The sequence below is a fragment of the Pleurodeles waltl genome, chromosome 8 (assembly GCF_031143425.1).
Source record: "Pleurodeles waltl isolate 20211129_DDA chromosome 8, aPleWal1.hap1.20221129, whole genome shotgun sequence".
NCBI lineage: Eukaryota > Metazoa > Chordata > Amphibia > Caudata > Salamandridae > Pleurodeles > Pleurodeles waltl.
The window spans coordinates 350,050,824-350,072,415 of NC_090447.1; the positions used below are offsets into that span (position 1 = coordinate 350,050,824).

A 21,592-nucleotide genomic window follows, 5' to 3' on the forward strand; every position below is an offset into this window, starting at 1 on the left:
TATATATTTTGAACCAAAGAACGTCATTATAAGGTAAGCAGTTTTTAAATTAAAAATACTTCGCTGTTTCAAAAATCGACAAGGTACAATTTTCAGAGCCTTCAGTGTTAACCTATGGGAGGAAAACAAGAATGCTGTTTCACAGGTAAGTACACAACTTACAATCTCAGTCTTCAGGGTTTTAGTTTAGCACCGGGCAAGGTTCAGGATGGTACCAAGAAGGCACCCACAATGACATAGGGGTGGCTGGGTGCAGAGGTCAAAGTTGGAGTTGGTGCCCAATGTTAATCAATGGAGGCTGGGGGGGATGAATACGCGCTGCTCCCAAGTAAGTACTGGCACTGTCAGAGGGTAGTCTCCTGGGGTTGAGGCAAGTACGGTGGGGGCACAAGACCGTACCAAACGTACAAACTCAGCGGTAGCCGGGTGCAGAGTGCCAACACAGCAACAGGCGCCCAATGCTATCCATTGGAGACAGGGGGTATCAGCTGAAGCACTGCTTACAGGGAAGCAAAGCGGGGTCAAGGGATGATTTCCTTGAGTTGAGGTAAGTACACGCAGGGCCAAAAGGCAGCACCAAACGTACACCGTCAGCAGCCAGCAGTACAGGAACGGCTAGGTAGGCAGAGTGCCAACACAGCATCAGGCTCCCAGAGTTATTCAAAGGAGGAGATTACTTTCGGAAACGGACTGCAGGCTCTGGCCAGGAGGCCAGGAGAGGTCAATCCACAGCTGCCTAGGTAAGTTGAGATGCCAGTGGTCGAAGGAACACTGACTGTGACTGTCCAGCTCCACAAGGCCTAGGGGCTCCAGGCACAGGAGTTTCTTTTGGAATTGGAAACAGATTACCAGGCAGGTCACTGTCAGGGGGAGTCATCGGATTTAGGCTGCAGACATCGCGATGGAGTCCAGCAGGGGTCATCCCACAGTGAACCTTTGGTCAGAAGTGCTGGGGAACCTTCACTGGACAGGTGGCCACTGCGACTCAAGCAGGGGGCGTCGGGTGCAGAGGTGGTTCCAGGCACCAGTTTTGCAGTTCCTTGTGCAGCCTTCTTATTTAGAGATGGTTTCTTCCGGGTAGGTCAGCTGTCCATTAAAGGTCTTGGTCTTTATCAAAGGCAGGCAGTCCTCCCAAGGCTTCGGAGGTCACTGGGCTGCAGAAAATGTCATCTTCTGGGCGCATATTTCTTTGAATGCTGCAGACAGGCGGCTAGGGCAGGAGCCAAGTCATTTAGTGTCTTGAGTCTTCTCTGCAGGGCGACTTCTGTTTTGTCCGGCTCTTCTTAGGTCATCAGGAATCTGAGTTCTAGGACTCAGGGATGTCACATAAGTATTGAAATTAGGGGCACTACAGGGAGTGCAAGCTGGTAACCAATGGGCTAATCACCGTTAGGGTGACTACACCCTTCCCATGACCGCTTCCTTTGGGAAGTGGCATAGCCCTAACCCTAATGGCCTACTTCCTTCCATGCAGGATGGGGTAATTAAAAAAGTAGTGTCCTCTTCCGCTCGTCCACCTTATTGGTAGGACTGGCATGAAGTGGGCACTCCTTCTAACTTACCTATTTTTCCCCGCCAGTCCTGCCACCAAAAGGGAGGTCAGGAACTGGGGGGGGGGTCCGCCTCCTCCACCATTTGGAGATGCCTGGGTTGCACTTCAAAGGTCCCAAGACCTTTGAAGCTCCCTCGCCCTGGAATGCCCATCCTGTCTGGGAGAGGAGGTCACACCTCTGCCCAGAGCAGGCCTTTGTTCTGAGCCCTCAAGAGCATTGGCTTTCACCTCATGGGGCCAGAACTCTTTCGGTTTTGACCAGTCAGTGCCCACACTAGGAGTTGGTAGGTTTTCAAGGGGCACCTCTAAGGTACCCTCTGGGTGCATGTATGAATAAATCCATCACTAGATTAATTGAGGGTTTGTTAATACAGGATGTTTGTTACCAAATATTCTGATGGTCAGTGAAGCCATCATGTAGCTGGAGAACTTGTATTGACCAGTGTCCAGCACATGTACTTAAAAGGTCTTCACAGTTCACTTACTATGTCTGAGAATCAACATAGACATAGCAGGGGCGTATCTGCTCATGCAGGTATGCCCTCACGTGCAATATAATGCTCCCTGCCTTTAGGGCTGGAAGACCTGCTAGAGGGGTGAGGTACCTATATTGCATGAAGTGCAAAAGGGACAGGGCATAAGGTTGTGTGCCATGTCATGTTTTCATTTTAACTAATGCGCCAAGACACACAACCTGCAAAAGCAGTACTGTGTACACTCTGTTGGGGGTGGGGGTCTCTGAGGGTGGCACACTCTGTGCCCCATACCCTAGGTACCAGAGGTACCATTTACTAGGGACTTATGGGGGTAGCTAAAGGTTTACCAATTGGGAAAAACAACTGTGCAGTTTTAGGGAACAAGATATGGCACTGGGAACCTGTTTAGCAGAGACCCAGTGCACTTGCAGTCAAAATTGCACCAGAAAACAGGCAAAAAGTGGGGGGTGACCATGTCAAAGAGGCACTTTCCTACATATATCATCAGTGAGGAAACAGTTGACAATGAAATTTGTTGATGGCTCAAACATCAAGACCTTCAAAGGATCCTGTAATGTTTTTCATACATCAAAAACATCTGTCGATGTCATCACCGACTGACTCATCGATGGAGAAAGAAGTAATGCTGATTACTGAGACGGAGATTCCGATTGTTATTATTCCTTACCACATCTTCTCCTTGAAAGTCTCGCCTTAGACACCCGCTCACTTCTTGGATTTCGAGGAATCAAAAGATGGTGGTCCTTTCGGATCTGCATGCAGTCCCAGTCATCTAAATGTAAAGAGCCAGGCCCTGGGTGAGGAGGACAGCCCATACATAGAGGGGGATTTTCCCTTCTGAGAGGGATATGAAAAGCCCCGACCTATTGAGACTTTTCCAGATAAGTATGAATATGAAGGTTATAATGATCAAGAACAATATCAAGAGCAGATGATGCAGGTAACGAAATTATAGCGGATGTTGGCGGATTATTCTAAGAGATTTTGGAAACTCTGCCAAAAACTGTCCACGCAGCACCCACTCCAAAAAACCATAGTGTCACCACCTTTCCTAGAATGGTTCACACTTTACCATAGTTCTTGCTGAAGTGCCAAACACCATACATGACGATCATACTAATAACATAGGACCGGAAGAGGGTGAGATCACTCAGGACCCTCCTATGGATGCAGGTTCTGATGAACTGAATAGCACCAATGTCAGCACCACCACTTCCACTGGTGGCTAGTTAACCCCAGATGACATAGGAGGAGTCCATGCTCTTGTGGAGAGAGTTGCAAGTGGCTTGGCCTCCCTATCCGGGGTAAACTGATGGACTGTTTTTTTAAGAACTAGCTTGCAAGTAGGTCAGATCCATACCCATTGCTGGAGGATTTAAAGTGGATGAAGCAAGGATGATTGGTGTTGTCCCTCATTTGAACAAAAATGATAAAGCCCCAAATAGTGCACAGACGTGCCTCAGAAGAAACCCAAGACCAAATTTGGTTGTTATTCGGGCTGCCTAAAGAATTTCTAAGAACCCACCCTGTCCTTGCTGAGCACAACCAGACCGAGACAATATAAGCAAGTGGTCTTCTGCAATAGCCAGGCATCCAGTGACCTGGTTATATTGGGGAGATATGATAAGCAAATGTGGTCAGATCTCTGAGCCTATCTTTCATATTTTCCTAATCAAAAAATTCACGGTAAGAGCAAAAATCCAGCAGGGTGACAGAAAATCTGCTGAGATCATAGTCACAGCTGTGGATGGAGCTACTGCAGGTTTCCATCAGCCTGTCGGAGCAGCAGTCCTAAGAGTACAGGGTGGGATGAGGGGAATTACATTTAGACCTGAGGTCCAAGCAAACATTTTGGATATACCCTATGATGGCAAGGCTTTTGTTGGTAAACATGTAGACAATGCCCTTCAATTGATAAAATCAGACACATAGACTGCAAGATCCTGGGTATTCTGCAGCAGCGTTGATTTCAGCCCTTTCGAGGCGCAAGAGGTCATGGGTTGTTTTCATCTCAAGGTAATTTACCAGAAGTATCAACATCAGCCATACTCACAACATCAACAATGTCAACAACAATACACACAGCAGCCGTATAAATAGCCACACCATGTGGCTTAGTCGAGACAACCTCCAAGTAAAAGGCCTACACAGTTAGAGAGGGCAGGACATCTCCAGATGTCAGTGACACCTGTTCAGCACTGGTCAGAGGCTTTCAGATTACTTAAACAATAACCTAAACAGCTGAAGATCTATCTCAATAGATCAATAAGTGCTAGATATTTTTCATCATGGCCACACTTTTGAATACAGTCAGAAGCCTCCTCAAAAACTACTTCAAAAGCGGTCACCTTAACATCTTTGTGTTTTAGTATTGGAGATTCTTTTACTTCTCTGAAAAGAAGACATCCAGGCGGTCCCCCACGTTCAACAAAACAGTGTTTTCTATTCAGAGTTTTTATTTTGATCAAGAAAAAGTCAGGACAGTGGAGGCAGGTATTATATGTTCACAGCTAAGTAAATTCTTGTAAAAGCAATCCTTTTTGATGGTTACACTGCAAGAAATTCTCTGTTTACTGAACAAGGGAGATTTCATGATATTATTGGATCCCTAGGATGCTTGTTTACATATTCCATTCCATCCAAAACATCAAATTTCTTAAGGTTAGAGGTGCCCGTTTGCCGTAGCTAATTCAAGGTTCTACCCTAAGGCTTCAAATTTGCTCCACATATTTTCATGAAATTCATGTGTACCTTTGTGACTTATCCAAGCAGAAACTGTCATCGGTTATTTCCATGCCTGGACGACTGGCTTCTGAAAGGTCCTGTACTTTTTACAGTTAAAAACTCCATAAAGGCAGGCCACAGTTGCTCAGAAATTGATGTTTAACTTTAAACATACAGAAATCTTAACTGTCAACCCAGCAGGAAGACAACGTTTCTAGGGGCAATTCAGACACCATTGCATGCAAAGCAATCCTTGTGGAAGAGAGGATACAGAAGAAATTCAAGTTGACTGCATTTCCTTTGGAAAGAAAGTCAGTTTCTGTTTGAGTGTTCAAGTAATTCCTGGGAATGATGTCCTAACTGACGGCTCCACATGAGACAGTTTCAGGAAGAAATAGACAAGCAGTTAGCCCAAAGACAAGGATCTTTTAATGGTATCATTCAGATCACTTCCAGAATGAGAATCACCATGCTTTGGTGGACAAGCAGATACAATATGCCCTCCGGTCTAAACCTCTCAAATTCATAATGACTACAGACGAACCCCTGGCTGCATTTGGGGTGTGTGTGTGGGAGAGGTTCATTTACAGTAGTTGGACATACTTGGGAAATGGTCACTTCAGAAATCCAGGTTCCATGTAAAACTGTTGGAGCTGAGAGCAGTTTTCCTGGTGCTTCAGTACTTTCTCCCAGGGATAAAGAGTTAATCAGTACTTGTTTTTGCACAATTTTTTATCTGAACAAGCCAGGTGCACAAGGTCACATTTTTTTTATCTATAGAAACCCAGCACAGAAGATATGGGAGTGGTTCTACAACATCAGACAACATTGAAAGTGGAACATATTCCCCGGGTGAACAATAAGTGGGCAGACTTGCTAAGCAGAGCAACCACGCACTGCCACAAATGGGAACTAGACCAAGTTTAGCTTGTTGTTTTCAGACCTGAGGAAGTCCAGGTCTAAACTTGTTTGTGACTCATCTCAATCGCTAGTGGCCCGTCTGCGCCAGGAGATACCCTCAGATAGTGTCACAGGGAAATGCATTCCAAATAGCCTAGATGGAAATATTTGCCTACACATTTTTTTCCCCTTCTCCTGATTCCTAGATTGTTAAAAAAGATGGAAGGAGAACCATGTATCATCATTCTTATAGTTCGAGCTTGGCTAGGCAATATTGGTACAGAGATCTACTTCTCCTGTCAGAATGAGAACATATTCTGTTCAGACCAGCACAAAATCTATTGACATTGAGCAATGGCCAGGCTGTTTATCCTACAGAGAGTTTTTTAAAGTTTGCAGCCTGGCTCCTGAATACAAATAATTTATCCATTTTGATATTTCAGAAGATTGTAGCTAATGCAAGGGCTGAGATAACAAATGCGAATTACAAGGCCAAATGGACTTGCTTACATCTCCTCATAAGCTACTCTAGACATATTTATTACATCTGTCCAGTTCAGGTCTCTCACAGTTCCATTAAAATACACCAAGGGCAATGTTGTTCTTTTGAAGGACCTTAAGAAAATTGTCACTATGGTCCAATGGACTAGTGATGAAGTTCTTCAAGGGTCTGTTAAGGACCTGTCCTCCAATTAGGAAACCATCCATCTCTTTGCAGCTAAATATGGTCCTCTCACAGCAGAGGAGCCCATTTGTATTAAGTTAGCTCTGTTCCAAAATGAGGTACACTGTACAAAGACTCCAAGCAATCCTCTAAGATCTCACAGAGGCACAGATGACATTCCAGATGCTCTCTTTTTGGGTAGTGTGGTCTAGCAGTTAGGCATATCAGAGGGTAGAACTATGCATGTAAGGCACACTCATAAGAGTAAGTGAGACACATACTCAATAAAGAAATCTGACACCAATTTAAAATAACACATACTTTTATATGACTTTTGTTACCAGGTTCACCGGAACCAGCGAGTATTTTTTTGAGATGCAGCTTTTTACAGTTTTTAAAAGTCGACACTTGGGTGCGGTAATGTTATTCAATGGGGAAAAAACATGTACTGCATTTGGACACTTCACAGAGACTTACAGGACTGTTCCCCCAGACTTGAGGTGCATATGGGCAGGGTCCAAGGCCACACCAACGAGTCGCTTCTGGAGGCTCAGGGGATTCCGGTTGCAGTGATGTGTTACGTTGTCAGGTGTCCCATTCACTTCAACAGGAAATATTCAGGTCGAGAACATGCTGCAAGCTAGGACTGGAAGGTCAGTCTGGGAGAATTCACAGGGGGCTCAACCCCTGACGTCCTCAGACACGTGGGGACACCGTTAGTCCACTTCTCCTCGGACTGTGGGGCTTAGGTGCAGTGATGTCTTCTGGCATCGGGTCTGGTGCTGGAGCCACTCGTGGTTGCACGGAGGCCCATATAAACAGTCTGTAGGTATGGACTGGGGGTCCAGTCTGACCAAGCCAACAAGTGGGCTCAGGTCTCACGAGGCTGGGAGACACAGTGACAACCTTGTTCATCTTCTCCTTGGTCTGGAGTGGACGGGTGCAGAGATGTCCTGAGGTTTTGGGTCTTTGTCTTCAGGCCAATTGCAGTTGCGGGGAGTCTGCAGACACAGGCTTTAGGCGCCTTCACAAAGTCCACAGAGTGCAAGCTCGGGGCAGGCTTCATCTCTGGAGGGCCTGGAAACCATGCTGGCTCCATTGGCCCACTTCAGCTTGGGCTAGCGGCTCGTTGCAGTGGTGCTGTCCAGCGTCAGGTCTTTGATGATCCCAGTTGTCACAGTTTTTTCTTTGAGTTCCTGCAGATGCAGGGAAGGAGCTCTTCTGCTCCATAGGAAATATTGTTGCTGATTTGCGAAGCGCTAGCAGCCTTCCTGGTTTCTTGGAGGCTGCAGCGCTAGGACAGGTCAGTTGCTCCCTGAAGGTTGGGTGCAGCAGGCAGGCAGGCAGGCTGGCAGGGTTGGCTCCAAGTCAGTTGTGCTGCTCGGTTCTCAGGTGGGTAGGCTTCTTGTCCACTCCTTCTTTTGTGTCCACCGAAGATCTGAGGTCCTGGTAACAGGGTGTCCCCTAAATACTCAATTTAGGGGGCATTAACGGTAGTGAAGGGTAGTAGCCAATGGGCTACTTAGCCTTGGGGTCACAGCACCCCCAGGTGGTCATCACCCTGTCCAGAGTTCCTAAATTCCACCACACACAGGATGGTGGAATTCCTGGGGCTGTGTTCATTTCAGGCCAGTCATCCTAGGGTGTATCCGGTCTGGAAATGCAACACGCCCCTGCATAGGTAATTTTCCAGCCTGCCCAAGTGTCAGATGGTCCTGGGGGCAGAGGGTTTGGCATCTTCCTCAGAGGAAGGCTAGATGTGCATACCAAATGCCTTGGAATGCAGATTTGCTGGTTGGCCTGTTGGGAGGGGTGTATAAACACCTCTCCCAGAGCAGGCTTTGTCTTTTGACCTCCAGAGACCCCCCCCCCTTAGGGGTCAGATTCTCATCTGTTGGTGGCAGACTCTTAGAACTAGTCAGTGAGCTCACCAGCAGTTCGTAGGTTTTCAGGGGACACCTTTGAGGTGCCCTCTGGTTGCATGTATTAAAAATACATGACTGGAATCAGTGAGAGTTTATTAATACAAGATGTTTGACACCAAACATCCAGATTTTCAGTGAAGCCATCATGTAGCTGGGAAACTCGTATTGACTAGTGTCCAGCACATGTACTTAAAATGGCTTTTCTGTTCACTTACTATGTCTAAGAATCAACAAAGACATAGTAGGGGCATAACTGCTGTTGCAGATATGTCTACACATGTAATAAAATGCACAGTGCCTTAGGGCTGTAAGGCCTGCTGTAGGTGTGACTTAAAAATATTACATGCAGTGTTTAGGGGACATCACAGGCTGTGCGCCATGTTGTGTTTTCAATTTTAGGGAACCCGTTGTCACGCAGCCTGCAATGGCATTCTGCATGAGATTGGTGCCTGGTTCCATAAAGTGGCACACGGCTGCTAAGGGACCCTCCTCAGTATCTATGCCCTAGGTACCAGGGATACCATTTACTAGGGACTTACAGAAGTGCTAAAGGGCCTGACCACTTGGGGATCAAGTGACCAGGTCACTTGTTTTGGGGAAGGAACAGTGGCACTGGGGAACTGGTTAGCAGGAACCCAGTGCACTTCAGTCAAAGTTGCAAAAAAAAACTGCCAGAAAGTAGGGGATAATGCAACCAGAACCCATTCATAAATCATACCTCAAATATCTCTGATAAATGACTTTGTTACTGTTTTTGACTTCTGCTAGAAGGATTCGTGAAATTCAAGCTTTCATGATAAAGCAATCATACTTGCAGTTCAAAGAGGTCAGTGTTACATTGAGTACAAATCCTCAATTTGTTCAAAACGTCCGATCAGACTTTCATAATAATGAACCTATTATTCTAAAAACTTTTTTCTACAATTCATCCAATGCAACGGAAAAGCACTTCATACTCTAGACGTGAAGCACTGCCTCAAGTTCTAGCTGGATAGAACTAAAATGTTTAGAAAGTCAGATCAGGCTTATGGGCCTCCAGGAATAATATGTGCCCTATCAATGAACAGTATAGTTATACATATATATTTTTAATGGGTACGTTTAATGTACTTCCCACCTCCTCCTAATAAAAATGCTGTCATAGTGATAACTGCTTGCTATTCGGATTCAAGCATGTGAATCTATGATACTGGAGAACTACAGTGTACTGGTAAGGACTTGTTTTTTCCATGCCTAGTTGCCTGTAAGCAGGAACACACAGAGCAGTGTTTAGAGTATTAATTTGTTTGCTGCTATAATTTTAGAAAAAAGGTGATGTCTGATAGAGATTTCTGGCTGCTGATTCCTTATTTTAGTATATTTCCCAGGCATCAGACTGGATCTGGAATTTTTTTGGGCAGTCCCCTTGTGCACCGCCAGGTGGCATTGTTCAGCTCTACATGGTGTTGTCGTCTGTGCCAGAAGTGAAGTCCATCGTGCCTTTATAGGCAACACCCCAGCTCGCTGACCTCATGTCCTTTTCCATGTCATAAGCACGGATCCCCATTGAACTCACCGTAATTACTTTTTTGACTGACGTTTTCAACTGTTTTGTTAAATTCCATTGACCATTGTGCCTTTTGGTTCGTCCATCACGTTATTGGATAATGTCCCCCAAGAAACCAATTGGTTCAAACCTTGTGGTGCCCCATCACAGGCAAATGTCTGTGACAGCCCCCCCCATTTCAAGGCCTGCCTGGATTGCAGGACTGTGAATCTGAAAGCAATCCTTGAGTGGGCTATGAAGCTTCTAGCAACTTGTCACGTGACTTTGCACCACTACAGGTTCCATTAGCAAGGGAGATCCTGGGATCTCACTAGGAGTCACTCACACCAGTCAGCATTGCAATCTTAATTCTTCATTAAAGTCTCATAAGAGGAAACTACAAGAAGAAGCAGCTCTCCGCTACTCCTATTCAACGGACTAGGTCGCCCAACATTGTGAATTAATAGTCCATAAACATAATTTTCGGGTGGTTGAACCCCTCTGGAGAACCTTAAGGGCCCATGTATTCAGAAGGGGCTCCTACTGGGTTTTGGCTGGCGGGTTCACCATCAGCACAATTCGGACATCAGTACATCAAGATCACCCCCTGCTGCAACTTTGCGACCTCCTCAAAAGACAGTTCCAGTGCTCTGTTCCTGGCACTGCCGACACCCATCCGCGGCATTGAACCCATCATGATTCCCGACTCCGATATGGATCCAGACCGGGGAAACGTGACGTTTGTGGCAACAAGGCCCAGAGGGCCTGAATTGGAACTGGAGCCCTATTTTCCTGAAGGGCCCTATGTGGAACAGGAGTAGAGGGGATCTAAGTATCCCTGTAGTTATTGTGACTCCCTTATAGAGTCCAGGACCAACGACAGCTGGTATAAGGAACTGGCGCCAGTGGTCTGGACACCTCACTAGACATTGGCCTCCTCTTTCCCCCCCCACACTGGCTTCAGGAAGTAGCTTCATTTGCAGTGGTGGTCTGGAAGGTGAATCAGATGCTGGACCAGATGCTGCCCATGGTACAGGTCATGACCAACGTCTTAACGGAGGTGCTTTAGCCTGGGGTGTCCCCTTCAGCTCCAAAAATAATCCCAGCGAGTTCCCTACCACGCTACTGGAAAGGTAATCCAAGAAGCTGGATACCTTTGAAAAGAGGATATTTTCTCCTATCAGCCTTGCATTGTGGTCAGTGAAGACTACATGTTTATTGGATCGTCATTTCCATACTGCATGGGATACAGTTGTGCAAGTGCTGCCTATGTTGTCGGAGCGGAGGGCCCAAGCCATACTTTCCCAATCTATTGCTGATGGAAGAGATGAAGCGAAGTTCAGGATCAGATGTGGTTTGGATGTGACCTACTCACTGGGCAGAGCCATTGCTTCGACAGTGGCCTTCAGACATCACGCCTGGTTGAGGAATACTGGTTTCTCAGGAGATGACCAAGCATATCCTGTGGATGTGCACTTAGATAGGACTCACCTCTTTGGCAATAAGGCAGGTTTGGCCCTGGAAAGATTCAAGAAAGTAGAGCCACTCCCAGGCCACTGGGGCTCACAACAGCCGAATTCCGCCCTTTCTGTGGATATGGCAGAGAAAATCACCCACAGCCATTTCCCCTCGGCCACCAGAGCCAACAAACTCAGTCCATTCTTAGCTGCGGACGTGGCTCCCACAAATCTCGTGGGGTCCAAAACCAGAGGTCCGCCCAATCTGCTCTCCTCGCAGCCACACAGACAAAGCCTCTGTAATATGCCTTCGACCCAGCATAGCCATCCGGTTGGTTGGTCAGAATCTAGCACAGTCTTCCCCAGTGGTTGGAGATCACTTCAGACAAATGGGTGCTTCAGATTGTCGAACAGGGTTGTGCGCTCCCTTTCCAGCAGACCCCAACCTCTACGCCACTTCCACTTTCCCCCGATTGGCTGACAGAGGACCACTTTGTGCTCTTGTACTGGCCCTTCTGGCCAAACGAGCCATACAGAGGGTGCCAGCATCAGAAGTAGGTTGTGTATGCTATTCCTGCTAATTTCTGGTGCCCAAGGATGGAGGCCTTCGTCCTATCCAAGATCTGTTCGATATCAATTATTTCTTGAAAAAGGAGAATTTCAGGATGCTCACTCTGGGCCAGGAGCATTATCAATTCACTGTGCTTCCCCTTGACCTTAACAATGCCCCTCGAGTGTTCACCAAGGTGATGCTGGTGGTTGCATCACATCTGCGGAGGTCAGGTTCCCAGACTTCCCTACCTCGGTGATTGGCTGTTGAAGGCAGGCTTGCCCCATGCAGTTGTCTTCCATCTTCAAACTACGACAGACCACCTACATTCTCTGGGGTTAACTATCAATGTGCTGAAGTCACACCTGGCACCCTCCAAAACTCTATCTTTCATGAAAACTGTTCTGGATACAGTGCCGTTTTGGGCCTGTCTTCTGGAATGGCGAGTCCAGGATATTCGGGCTATGATTCTGATTTTCAGCATCTGTCCTGGATTTCGATGAGACTGACAATGAGGCTGCTGGGTCTCATGGCATTCTGCATCATTCTGGGGCACCATTCCTGTTGCCATATGCAGGCTTTGCAGTAGGATAAGAAGTCCTAGTAGGTGCAGCATCAGGGTAATCTCTCCAACCTGGTCCAGATATCAGAAGGAACTGCAAAAGTTCTACAGTGGTAGCTAATGAACCACGATTGGGTCAGCAGCATACCCCTCTCCCGTCCTCATTCAGAGCTCTCAGTGATGACAAATGCTTTACTTCTGGGTTGGGGTGGACAACTGAGAGAGGTGGAGATCAGAGATCTGTGGTCTCCGGTGGCATCTCGGCTCCATATAAACCTATTGGACCTGAGAGCAGTTCGTCTGACATTGAAAGCCTTTCTTCCTTTCATCAAGGGAAGGGTGGTTCAAGTGTTCACAGATGATACCATCACCATGTGATATTGCAACAAGCAGGGTGAGGTGAGGTTGTGGACCCTGTGTCAATAGGCCATGCATTTCTGGATATGGCTGGAACATCAGGCATTTTCCTGGTGGTTCAACATCTGGTGGGCTCTGAACACCAGAGCGGATGAACTCAGCCATCAAAGCCTCATGGGTCACAAATGGCATCACCATCCAGAGGTGGTGCAAGGTCTCTTCGGAGATTGGGGGGACCCTTAGTTAGATGTATTTGCCCTTGCTGAGAAAGGGCACTGTCAGCACTTCTGTGTGCTGGGATTTCCAAGTCAGCTTTCGCTCAGAGAAGCATTTCATTTCGAGTGAAACTCAGGACTCCAGTGCATCTTTTCGCCAATACCACTTCTACCCCCAGTTCTCAAGAAGAACAGAAATGCCCAGGCCCAAATCATCTTGGTGGCTCCAGATTGGACATGGAGAGTCTGGTATCCCAAACTCCTGAGCATGAGCATTTGTCCTCCGATCGGGCTGCCTCTTCACGAGGATCTCCTGTTGCAGCAAAAGGGAAAGGTCCTACACCTGACCTTTGCACACTCTTCATCTACATGTGTAGAGAGTGAGCACCGAGAGTTGAGTCTTTGGCCTCCCTCCAGAACTGTGTGATGTCATTCTGGCAGCCAGGTGTCCCTCAGCGAAGACTGTATGCACCTGCTGAGGAGACACATTTTGTAGCATGGTGTTCTGCCAAGTCTATTTATCCACTATCTGCACCCTTGTCTGAAGTCCTTTTTTTGCCTTATCTTTCGCCCATCAAGGCCTTGCTTTGGTCGTAGTTTAAGGGTATCCTTCAGCCATCTCAGCTTTCTTGCAGTTGCTGGATCAACCTTACCAGTTTAAGTCACCTGTTGTCATTTCCTGAAGGGGTTGCTGTACTTGTTTCCCCCTTCACTTTCATTATGCCCCTATAGAATGTAATTTAGTTCTCACTTTTCAATATGTTTAATCTTTAAGCCCATGCACAGCTCTATATGAGACTGCCTGTCATCAAAACAGCCTTTCATGTGGCCATAACAGCTAGGAATATGGTTAGCTAATTGCAGATACTTTCTGTCAACGCCGCATGTATTACCTTTTTTTTGCAGGCAAGTAGGTCCTTGGGACCCGTGCCTCCTTCTTAATCCAGGTGGTCACACCTTTTCACATCGACCAAAACATCACACTTCCTACTTTATTCACCCCTCCCCTATTCTACCAAGGAAGAGGAGATACCCCACAACCTGGATCCAAGTAGAGCATTGTTGTTCTACGTTGTTCGTACCAGAGGATTAGGAATGGACGATCAACTCTTTATTGGATTTGTGTGTGCGCAAAGAAAGAAAAAGCAATACACAAGAGAACCATCTCCAGGTGGATTGTCATCTGTATTAAAGTCTGCTACAGAGTGACCAAGCAGCAATCTCCTCAGGGTTTACTGCTCACTCCACTGGAACCAAAGCTGCGATCACTACACTAGCTTGATGAGTCTCAGTCCTCAGTCTAATGGTGTGGAGAACCTAGCTGTGGTGCCAGCAGTACCATATTCTATCATTTCAGTCACTTGAGGGTGAGATCCTAGCAATTATGTATTTCTTAAAGCCACCAAAAGTGTCTCTAGCTCACAGTGTACCTGGACTGTAGCTCAGCTGTAGAGTTAAGGCACAGCTCTGTAAAACCTCATTGACTGACACACTATGAGCTTAAAAATACACCATGGTTCTAATGATTCCACAGTTCATTTTAATTGTTCCATTAAGTCTGTTCTGGTGCCCATAGTGCAGACATTTGCATGATAGCTGAGGCTGCCCCGAAGACAATGAAGCAGTTTCTCTTGAGCTTCTTCAACTCCACCACACCTTTTCTTGCAGTCTCTTCAGCCTGCATCATACTAGTTCCTTAGCTCTGACTGCCATTTCAGTAGAGTTTTTCACTGCCTCATAGGTTAATTCCTTGTGACCTTGTGTACATTACATCAGAACTTGTGACTTCAAAGCAGAGGGTTATATTGAGGACCATGGATCTGGTATCGGGGAGCTGGTATGGTGCCATGTAGAAATTGAATGGGTCAGTTAGCCCCTTTTGTGGTTCTACTGTTGTCTGCTCTGACAACACCAAGTACTCATCTTGGATGCTGAAGAGGAGGTCTGAGCCAGAAATTCTGAAGTCTGACAACAGTTCATTTCTTGCTCAGATATGCTTTGACATTGCTGTACGGGGTATCAATTTCCTTAGACTAGGCAGCTTTATACTGAATCGATATTTGTAAGATAAAGCAATCCAAGACTTGAGTGTGCAAGTCCAGGAATGAAAAAAAACAGTTTGTGGCATGTCATCTTAAAGGTATTTCTCAACAATTGCTTGACAATGTGACCTAATGCATAATTGTTTTTCCTTATAAATTCCTTTTCCAGTCAAATGGCTAAAGCTCTAACAAATATGTGTTTTAGTTGATGCACTAGAATTACTGACATTTTTGCAGGATAAGCTCTTCTTTCCTGAGATGTTTAAGTTTACTGCAGGATTAGTTCGATATTGGTCATATTCAGTTACAGTCTGTAGGAAAATGTCCCTTTTGGCATGGTAACCCTGCCCCCATAAATTCCCCCACCACTCCTATTCTCCCCCACTGTCTACCTCTCCCCAGTCCCACTTTTTGGCTGATATTTAATGCTAACTTGGTTGAATGTTTGCTGGGATCCTGCTAACCAGGTCCCAGCACCTATGTTCTTTCCCTAAACTGCACCATTGCTTCCACAATTGGCACACAGCTAAGACCCTTGTAAAAGGTACGAGTGGTACCAAGGGACCTGTGACCAGGGAGGGTCTCTAAGTGGTGCAGCATGTATTATGCTACTCTAAGGGACCCCTTCACCAAACACATGCACACTGCCATTGCAGCTTGTGTGTGTTGGTGGGGAGAAAAAGTTAAAGTCCACATGGCATCCCTCTCTGGTTGCCATGCCCACCATCCACTGCCTGTGGCATAGGTAAGTCACCTCAGTAGCAGGCTTTTCAGCCCTTAGGCAGGGTGCACTATACCCCAGGTGAGGGCATAGCTGCATGAGCAATATGCCCCTACACTCTTAGTCTCTTTAAGTGCAGTGTAGCCATATTGAAGTACATAGGCTGGGAGTTTGTCATTACGAACTCCACAGCTCCATGATTTCCTCACTGAATGCTGGAAAGTTTGGTCTCAAACTTGTCAGTTCAATAAACCCACAATGATGCCAGTGTTGGATTTATTGTAAAATGCACACAGAGGGCATCTTAGATATTCCCCCTGAAATTCACCCAACTCTCTAGTGTATGGCTGACCGGTCTATGCCAGCCTGCCACTACCAGACGAGTTTCTGATCCCATGGTGTGAGAGCCTTTGTGCTCTCAGGAGTCAGGGACCAAGCCTGCTGTGGGTGGAGGTGCTTCACACGTCCCCCTACAAGAACAGCAACACTTGGCGGTGACCCTCAAAGGCTCTGGTCTGTTATTTTGCTGCCTCAGGGCACTCCAGCTATTGGAGATGCCCGCCCCCCAGGACCAGGACCCACTTTTCGCTGCAGATCCGGCAGGAAAATTAGTAAACATCAGGAAAAGTGTCTACCCCAGCTGTGACCATCCCTAGGGTGCCCAGAGCTGAGGTGAATCCCTCCAGGCAGAATCCCCCATTTTTCTTTGGATGGTGTTAGCACACGGGATCTGCAAGTCCTGCCTACTTTGCACCAAACGCCTACGGCCCGTGTCCAGGTGGCCCACCAGTCCAGAGAAGGTCCCCAGGTAATTCTGACCTCGAGTCTACACTGGGTTTGAGCCCTTCTAACCAACACGACGGCACCTGCAGCCTAAATCCAGAGGAGCCCCCTGACCGGATCCTGTGAAGATTGCCAGATGCCTAAAGGTACCCCAGCATCCACAGCACCCCTAGCCTTGGGGAACTCAACCGATGGTCCAGCAAAGTCCAGTGGGCTCCCTACTTACCTGTCCAGCAGTTGGTTTTCTTCATTGGACTCCCTAGGCCAAGTTTGCAGCATCTTTGTGACCCCCGGGGTTCCCCCATTGAAAAGCATTGGGCGCCCAAGGCTGTGTTTACATCCTGCACCCGGCTGCCCCTGTGCCACTGAGGGTGTGTGTTTGGTGCTGACCTGTGCGCCCCCCAGCCCTTCAACCGGTGCGGATCTAAACCCCTCATGTCTGTGCCCTGAAGTCGGTGGTACTTACCTGCAAGCTGTTTCTTTCTAAGTGCCCCCTGTCTCCAATGGATTCCATTGGGTGCCCAACACCAACTTTGACCTCTGCACCCGACCGGCCCTGTGTTGCTGGTGGGTGCACCCTTGGTGTCTTCCTAAATTTTGCTCTGTGGACACCTTAACCCCCAAAGACTGGGATCGTAAGTCAAGTACTCACCTGTATATTTTGTTGTAACTTTTCCTCCCCAGGACTGCATTGCATCCTATTAGAAATTGCATTGTGTCCATTTTTAAAAATTAAAAAGTATTACTCATCTGTAAACTGTGTTACCTGTGAATCCTAAACAAAGTGCATTTGATATTTGAAAGTAATACATTCTTGAGACTGAACTTACCTGCAACAAAGATACTTTTGGTGCTATAAATAAGATAACCAAGTATATTTTTTGATACATATACATTGGCCTGAAGTTAGTCTTTGAGTGTGTGCCTCATTTCTTAACTGTGTGTATAACAAATGCCTAGCACTATCCTCTGATAAGCCTAACTACTCGACCACACTACCACAAAAGAGACCATTAGCCATTAGTATTATCTACGTTAGCCTCTGTAAAGCCTCTGGGGATACCAAGGACTCTGTACACACTATAGCTTACTTTTGTATAGTATATACAGAGCCAGCTTCCTTCACAGTCACTTATTTCTCTAAGCAAATTAGACTTTTCTCAACACAGTGTAGTCAACGTGATTGTTCCTGTGGCTCCAACATGTTACAGTTTTTACATAGCTCTTCTGAATAGAGCGTCCTCTACTTTAGGGATGAAGCTAGATATTTTACATGGAAAAATAAGCCCTTTTTGCCACATTTGGGTGAGACTCTTTAGAATCCCATAGCTGCTATTTTAAAGCAGCCAGTTTCAGTTCTCTTCGGAACTACTCAGATGAATTATAGTCCCATGTTGGGGGCACCTTTTCTTGGCCTTATCAGTCAGTGATGGACACTGTGTTTTTTCATGCTGACATCACAGCAAGGGGACATACTGTGTTTAGAATAGCTCCTCCTGGTCCTTTCAAAGAAGGTCATATTGTCTGTGATACTGTGATATTGTCTTCACAACCTCATGGAGAAATGATGGGAAAATATTTGTATGGCCTAAAGATCTCAAACAAAGTTTTTACTCACTAATTGTTGAGGGGGGGGCTATTGTACCCTTGTGCACAGCTGTAAGAGAACTTTCAGTTGCTGGCAATTGAACAAATCTAAGTTGCAAAATCATCTTTTTAGTTGTGTTCCGGGACAGCTTAATGTTCTGTCTCCCATAACATCCATGCAGTACTCCTTCTGGCATCTTTACTTTCTCTCTATGGTATCTGGTGTGTTAGTTGTTTATCTTGGGTTTGACAGTGGTAGTTGTGAGACCATGGGACATAAGTTGCACCCGCTGGAGCTATGACAGCATGTAAAACATTTTTTTGGCTCACAACCTCCAGAAGAGGTAAATCAAAGAGAGACTCTGCAATGGGAAGGCAAAACTGAGTATAACAGAGGAATGTAAGTATTTAATTTCATTGTGCCCTTCTAAGTATATTATAGCATATAGGGGGTCATTCCAAGTCTGGCGGGCGGCAGTAGCCGCCCGCCAGATGGGAACCGCCATTTGGCCGCCACGCGGCCAAAATAGCGCTGCCCCCATTCCGACATTCCCGCTGGGCCGGCGGGCACTAACCATGTTAGCGCCCGCCGGCCCAGCGGGAATGAGGGCTGCAACACAGGAGCCGGCTCCGAATGGAGCCGGCGGTGTTGCGGCCGTGCGACGGGTGCAGTTGCACCCGTCGCGCTTTTCGCTGAAAAGCCGGCTGGGGCCCTGTTAGGGGACCCCTGCACTGCCCATGCCGGGGCAGGGGCCCCAAGACACCCATTACTGCCAGCCTCTTCCTGGCGGTGAAAACCGCCAGAAACAGGCTGGCGGTAAGGGGGTCAGAATCCCCAGCGCTGCCATGGCGGATTCTCCCAGCCGGGGCAAAACCGGCAGAGAACCGCCGGACCCGACTGGGCGACCGTGGCTGTACCGCCGCGGTCAGAATGACGATTGAAGCACCGCCAGCCTGTTGGCAGTGCTTCCGTCATTCGTGACCCTGGCGGTCATGGACCGCCAGGGTCAGAATGACCCCCACAGTGTTTGTTTGCAATAAGCATACATTAGTATAGTACTGTAGTGTAAATTTACCTTTCATCAAGTCTTAGAGAAGAATGAGATAAAGAGCTAACTCCCCAAAGCTTTTTTCTGTTTTATACCCCAACTAACATTGGTTTATTTATTAAGGAGGAATTTGTTTTCACTTTCATTGTCTTTCAGCTTTAGTTTTATAACACTTATAATGAAGAAAGGTGATAAAATATTGAGCAGGATGAGGGATAGGCTATTCTGTTGCTGTTCTCGAGAAAATTATTGGACAGGATGAATAATAGGCTATTCTGTATCCATCCTCTAGAATGCCTGGGAAATTGAATAAATTACTCGGGAATCATATAATCTAGGAAAGGACAAAAAATGTAGGACATTTAAAACCAATATCTAATGTCAGTTGATATAAAGAGCTTATGGACCAATGCATGTTTTCATTGAACACTTAAGTTTTTTAGTAAAATGTGCTGAAGTGTATCGTCAAGTGATTGAGTACTGTATTATTGTTTTTCACAGGTTCCCAGGTGATGCCTACTAATATGCCTCCGCCTCGCAAACTACCTCAGCGCTCCTGGGCTGCATCCATACCCACAATCCTCACTCATAGTGCCTTGCATGTTCTTCTGCTGCCCTCACCCACACCTGGGTTAGTGCCAGCATTAGCTGGCAGCTACCTTTGCTCTCCTCTGGAGCGATTCCTTGGGTCTGTTAATATGAGGCGGCATCTCCAACGGATAATCCAGCAGGAATCGGTATGTTCTTTTTCATTTGTTACTTTAACAATTTTTGTGTAAAGCTTATGTTTTAGACCAGGGATCTCCAACCTTTTCTATACTGTGAGCTACTTCTGGTCAGTGACAATCATTGTGAGCCACTAAAGGCTACGCAACTCATGCATTACCAGATGCCCCGATCCCAGGTTAATTGACTTTAAGTCTAAAGTCCATAGAGCCAGATACCATGCTTTGAACAAATACTTTGAATGGGGTATTATGACAGGGCTGCCATGTGTCAGTGACAGGGTGCCCCTTGGGGAATGTTTGAATCAGTGTGCGTCTGAATGGGGTATATGTGTACTTGTGACTGAGAGACGGTGTGTTTGTACAGGGAGACCTTTCGCTATATGTGGCTCTGTTACATGTATAACACAAACATACAACCTTTTTTTTTTTTAAATGGGAGAAATGTAAAGTGCAAAACATGTTCAGCAAAAATGTTGAGAATATGGAACATTTTTCTGCACTTTGAACTTCTCCCATTTAAAATGATGGCTGTATGTTTCAACTACAAATACGGCACTGTGTTGACAAAATTAAACTGAAGAGATAGCTGTGTGTTTGGTGACACTAGATACACTTGCTCTGCATACACCTGCTACCTAGTGTTCCGTCCGGTAAGTTGCAAGCTGTGTTTTTTTTTAAAGAAGGTTTTTTCCGAGAGACAGGACTGGGTGACTCCTTCTCCGTGATACTGCACATGGCCATCGACTCCTTTGTTAGATTGTTTTCTCTCAGCCGTCAGGTTCGGATTTGTGTGTCTTCGCTCCGTTGTTCCACTTGCTCCACTTCAAAATCTTTCTGTTCAATGGCATGTGTAGCTATAGATACAAATGCTCTGCATACTTTTGCCATCTAGTGCTGGGTCCAGATGTGTGCAAGTTGTTTTTCTTCAAAGACGTCATCAGAGTCACAAGGTACAGTGACCCGTCCTTTTAGTGATATTGCCCATGGTCATCAACTCCATTGTTTGATTGTTTTCTTTCTGCCATCGGGATCGGACGTATTTTTTGGTGCTCTGGTTCAAGACCGCTTCGAGTCCCTGTGGAATAACTTTGACTTTCTATGCTCATCAGTATTGTTTTTGATTCACATACTGCGAACTCGGGATGCAAAACACACTTCTTTGGGTTGACGTACTCCACCCTCAACCTTCAGGCCTTGCCTGATTGGGCCCCTCTTTTTTCCACACTTTGGTATCTCACTGAAATGTACTGCTGATGGAAAGGACACCTTTTCATTTTTTGCACTAGGTTTCACGTCAAATACCCCCACGCAGACCTCCACTTGGTGTGTAACCTTTGTTTATCACCAGATCACAAAGAAGAGGAACGTGAAGCCTGTTGATCATTTCAATCAAAGAAGACGCTACAAGATCGTCGGGCACGTCGATAAGAAATGCAGCTAAAAGACCTCAAGGAGACACCAGATATCTTAGATCTCCAGGACATCAAGCCGCAGGTTAGAATTCCACAAGACTACTGCGGCGGAAGAGGAGGCCCTATCCATTTCGGAATCCGGGTTGGATGCTGAAGAGGGGTGCAGGCACAACAGATACCATCCACGCAGCATGCATTGAGTACAAAGGCCCATGTACCAAGGGAAGCATTCCTCTTCTATAGAGACTAAGGCTATTGGGCCACTACTTCCAGCAGGCCATGATCGGCACTGAATGATTGCCAAGGATGCCCCTCCTTCCGGTTCGGCACCGAAGGCCAAGC

The 21,592-nt window shown here is 46.5% G+C and overlaps 1 protein-coding gene across 2 annotated transcripts in view; it reads left to right on the forward strand.

The window, feature by feature from the left end:
• MED14 (mediator complex subunit 14) overlaps positions 1-21,592 on the forward strand; it is an 801,766-nt gene that overhangs the window by 698,765 nt on the left and 81,409 nt on the right. For both annotated transcript variants that reach the window (XM_069204216.1, XM_069204217.1), the window contains one exon: positions 19,612-19,847. In XM_069204216.1, coding sequence (XP_069060317.1) covers positions 19,612-19,847 — 236 coding nt within the window. The remainder of the gene's footprint in view (positions 1-19,611; positions 19,848-21,592) is intronic.